Genomic DNA, 4,516 nt, shown 5'->3' with positions numbered 1-4,516 from the left:
CTAATAGTTATTAAGTAAGGCTGATGTCGGCTGTGACCAGATTGTTACTTTTGGCCATGAACTGCAGGTACAGTATGGATAAATCACCGTCAGAGACCCGTCCGTACACACTGAGGTTGTACAACCATTTTGCTACATCGCAGCGTTTCTCTGCATAAAGAAATAATAACACAAGCATTGAAGAGACACTACACAATGGATGTATACACTTGTATCACAGCCATCATGTAAAATGTGCTTGTAGATCAGTCGTACAACCTGGGTGTGTATGGGGTCAGAGGTCTTCAGGGTCTGACTGCACAATGTGAGCCGGAAAATGAGAGGGTTAACTCCGATACACTACAGTGAAGAACGGCAGAATTGCAAACAGAGTACCTTACAATGTAGCTACAGTAAGAACGTGCTGAGTCTCTCCTTGTAATGGAAGCCAATTTATTAGACAGCCTTGGTACATTGGTACACATGAAGTATACTTCTGTTTGTGCTTCAACACTCGCAAACAGAATCCCAATGAGTTAAACAGGTTTAGGACAGACTTACATTTTTTTTTCTCTCTCTGATAAATAACTCTTGATATACATGAATTGAATAGACAGAGACCCTCTACAACAGCAACTGATAATAGGAAACAATTCAAATTCAATTAAGCGTTTGCATCACGGAAAACCCATAGTGCAATATACAACCTGTTTGGCCAGGAAAGAGAAATAAAAAATAGATATAAAACGCTGAAATGGTGTTACATTTTCTTTGCAAAGCCATCCGCCGTTGGAAGAGTTAACATTGCACCAGCAGAGAAAAGGACAGACAAACAAAATATAGATATTAGTTATTTTCCCAGTTCACCACTACAGCTACAGATAAAACATCACAGACACATGTGGCTTCACATTCGTATTGTTTTAAAGGAAATCTTTTACTACTTCACTGTCAGAAACATCAACAGTCAACAGTGAGACACTAAAGACATCAACGTATGGCATATACACAACACACTACTCAGTGCATGGTCCGGTTAAACATTTTGATACTAACCAATGATGACTTACACTGAGTGTACAACACATTAGGAACACCTGCACTTTTCCATGACCGGTGAATCCAGGTGAAAGCTATGATCCCTTATTGATGTCACCTGTTAAATCCACTTCAGATCAGTGTAGATGAAGGGGAGGAGACAGGTTAAAGAAGGATTTTTAATGCTTGAGACATGGATTGTGTATGAGTGCCATTCAGAGGGTGAATGGGCAAGACAGAAGATTTAAGTGCTTTTGAACTGGGTATGGTAGTAGGTGCCAGGTACACCTGAGTGTCAAGAACTGCAACGCTGCAGGTATTTTTTTCAGCTCAACTGTTTCCTGTGTGTATCAACAATGGTCCAAGAGCATCCAGCCAATTTGACACAACTGTGGAAGCATTGGAGTCAACATGGACCAGCATCCCTGTGGAACACTGTTGACACCTTGTAGTCCATGCCCCAACGAATTGAGGCTGTTCTGAGGGCAAAAGGGGTGCAACTGAAAATTAGCAAGGCGTCCCTAATGTTTTATACACTCAGTGTATAATGTGACAGGATACAATACTGAAATACAAGCGGCCCTGGATTATTCTGTAAACATCTGCAAGCAATGGCCTTTTGACACTAAAACGTGAAATCTCTCCGGAGAAAAAGGAACAGGATGTGGTGAGTAAATACAGTCTTAGGGCTGGAGGAGGGATGCTTCTAGCATTCTGTAGCTATTTACAGAGTCCCGTTTTTCTCTATCCTCAGACCTAGGGTCAGTCTAGCTGTTTGTCACTGTCTTACTCACAAGACAGAACTGTGATTGAATGATTTCTCGAGTTGCTTTTGGTTACGGTATTGCCACACTGAAGGATATGCATTAACAGTACGGACAATGTTCAGGCATGCTACTGATACAAACATCTCGACCAGCTAGGATTCTCCCCCCTGATAGGACAGGGATGAGTTATGTTGCATGTTGAGTGATGTGATTTTACTGCATTGACTTTCCTAGGCATCCCTCCTCCACCCACTACCAATAAAAATCACACCAAGAAGATAAACTGAGGGGAACAAACAGAGAAAACCTCTACCTTTTACACTTTCTAGCAGGTTTCCTAGCATACAATATTACATTTGGTACTTTCAGTTTCAAATGGCCTTAGTTGATATTTAAACTTCTTTTTTATTTATTTTTAAATACTTTCTGTTATTTGCATCCATTTTAAAATATGAGAATACTTGCAACATGATTTAGATCTGTTTAAATATGTATTTTGTTAATTAACGCTGTCATAGTTTTTGTTTGTAGTTATCTTTTTTTCCTCGAGCAAGATGCATACAGAATGAACGTAGGATCTGGGGAAGGTGACTGGGGGGGAGGTTAAGGTGAGAAGACTGGAAGGAGATGGATGGGGCTGGGCGATTTTAGCTTGCCGGTTCCTCGTCTGGTTTGTTCATGGTCTTGAGCTGTTCCAGGAGGGCGGTGGGGGTGAAGACGTGGGTTGATCCTAGACAGATACGCAGCAGAGGACACACAAAGACAGAGCATGGTATTAGAGTTGCCCAAACATTAGCTCGCTAGTAAAATGTGTTTTCAGCTCTTGGCTATGAATGCTTCGATGAAAGCACTGTATTCTTGAGGGGAAAAAATGTTGGAAATAAGATAAACATAAGTACAACCAAAAAACTTGAAATCATAGTTAATAGCCAGGATTTAAAGAATGTATTGGTTATCATTATTGGTTATAATACGATGTGTGGGCTATTCACACGTTTTAAAAAATCAAAGAAGATTGGTGACTTGTGATCTAGTGCCTGCCAACAATTCACAAAATTGTATGTCACATGCAATTGGATCGCTTGTGATTGGACAGTGATGTACTGACATCACAGAGCTGGCTTCTGTGAGCTGCAAAGCACTGGTGGTAGGAACCCTGTGACTACACCTATAGGAGGGAGCAGCAAATCAGGTGTAAGTGTGTGCATGTGATCTAAAAAGCTTTTATCGCAGTGCATGCAAACAGTCTAAAAGCAATATGAAAAATCAGGTAAAGACAACAGCAGATTTCTGTCCAGCCATTCTCTGATTGGATGACATCAGGGAAGTAATTGTGCCTATGCATGTAAATAAAAACGTGAAATTAAAAGCTAAACGTAACAGCACCACCAAAATATGAATGAGCTGACTTTTTCATAGCTGAAGACACATTTTGGACACAGTATAACTCAGGAGGCATAGGATTGGAGTAAACCAAACCTTTCTCCATATAGTTTGTCATCGAGTCGTTGAATGTGTTGATGGCTGACCCTCCATCTTGGACAAACCAAGGCTTTGGTTCATAAAGCGAACCGCTGGACCAAAGCTGTGATTTACTCCCCACACCTACTAAGCAGTTGGATTAGTATTATTGTTATTCTTCATCTGTTTGTTTCTGAAGCAAAGCTGAATGTTTGTCATTTTGGCTCACCAAGGTAGACGCGTAGGTTTATCTGTGCTAGGTACAATTCATTTAAAGCTCAGTAAATCTGATTGCTCATTGCCAGTTAGGCCTTTCTAGATGTGATATCGACAGCCAATCAGGAGGGCTGGTTTATCCCACCGTCAATAGGTACAGGAGAGGAAGAGGCGAGTCCATCTTAAGTTGGGTCACCATGGTGATGCAGGCATCTTGGGTGTATGGGAGGGTGGAGTGGGGTGTAGGTGAGCACTAGTCACAGATCAACTTTGGACTGGCGCCTGGTTCTCTCCTGCCTCTCAGCGTCTGAAACACACAGCTTTGCAGGGCTCTGGCCAGAAACACAGTGAGCCACGTTGCTCCCCAACACCCACTACATGGGTAGGATTATATCCAAACACCAAATAACAGAAACAAACAGTCTGAGTAAATTAACAATGGACATTTCGTTCGGGACGCGTTGAATACGGCAGTATATGGTAAAGCCTCCATACTGCACGTGGTGATTGATACTTAGAAAAAAAATGACCAAAACCACAAAACCAAAAGTTGTTTGAAAAAGATATGGCTTTAGCAGATAAGCAAGAATGAGATGGATGCCCTTTAATGCTGTGTTCAGGGAAACTCACTTAGGTGGCAATTTAACAAATTGTGCAGAATATCGTCACCTTACTTGGAATTAGACAAAATGCAGTAATTGCTAATATTGGTGTTTGAAAAATATACCTTAACTAGACTATGTGCTTTTAGAATCCTGTCTCTGTGTACCAAAACCCATATTGGTCTACTATTGGTTGACCATGCTGTATAGGCCACATATGGTGTCGCGAAAGGGAAAATATGGAGCTATATAGCGAACAAAGTGAGGGGGAAATCGTGAAGGCTTTTTATGATGTGTCGCATCTTTTCTAGGTGCTAAAGCATATCGAGTGAACATCGCTACATTCCCAGTGTCAGTGTCTGCAGAGAAGCACTGTGTCCGAGCGAGCAGAAATAGCAGTAGGGAGCTGAAGTTTATTCGTTGACCGAATGGTGTGGAGACCAACATTAGTGT

At 41.4% G+C, this 4,516-nt stretch overlaps 1 protein-coding gene across 2 annotated transcripts in view; it reads right to left on the bottom strand.

Annotated features, from left to right (window-relative positions):
* Positions 1–415: 415 nt before the first annotated feature.
* The window catches only part of stxbp1a (syntaxin binding protein 1a), a 45,622-nt gene continuing 41,521 nt past the window's right edge, over positions 416–4,516 (bottom strand). For both annotated transcript variants that reach the window (XM_036968282.2, XM_036968283.2), the window contains one exon: positions 416–2,514. Coding sequence is in view for 1 of the 2 variants with exons in the window: in XM_036968283.2 (XP_036824178.1) it covers positions 2,432–2,514 (83 nt within the window). In the remaining variant the exon portion in view is untranslated. The remainder of the gene's footprint in view (positions 2,515–4,516) is intronic.

This window comes from Oncorhynchus mykiss, chromosome 29 (assembly GCF_057628025.1).
Source record: "Oncorhynchus mykiss isolate SJ-2025 chromosome 29, ASM5762802v1, whole genome shotgun sequence".
Classification (NCBI taxonomy): Eukaryota; Metazoa; Chordata; class Actinopteri; order Salmoniformes; family Salmonidae; genus Oncorhynchus; species Oncorhynchus mykiss.
Note: the sequence above shows the minus strand (reverse complement) of the source record. Positions and strands in the feature narration are given on the sequence as shown.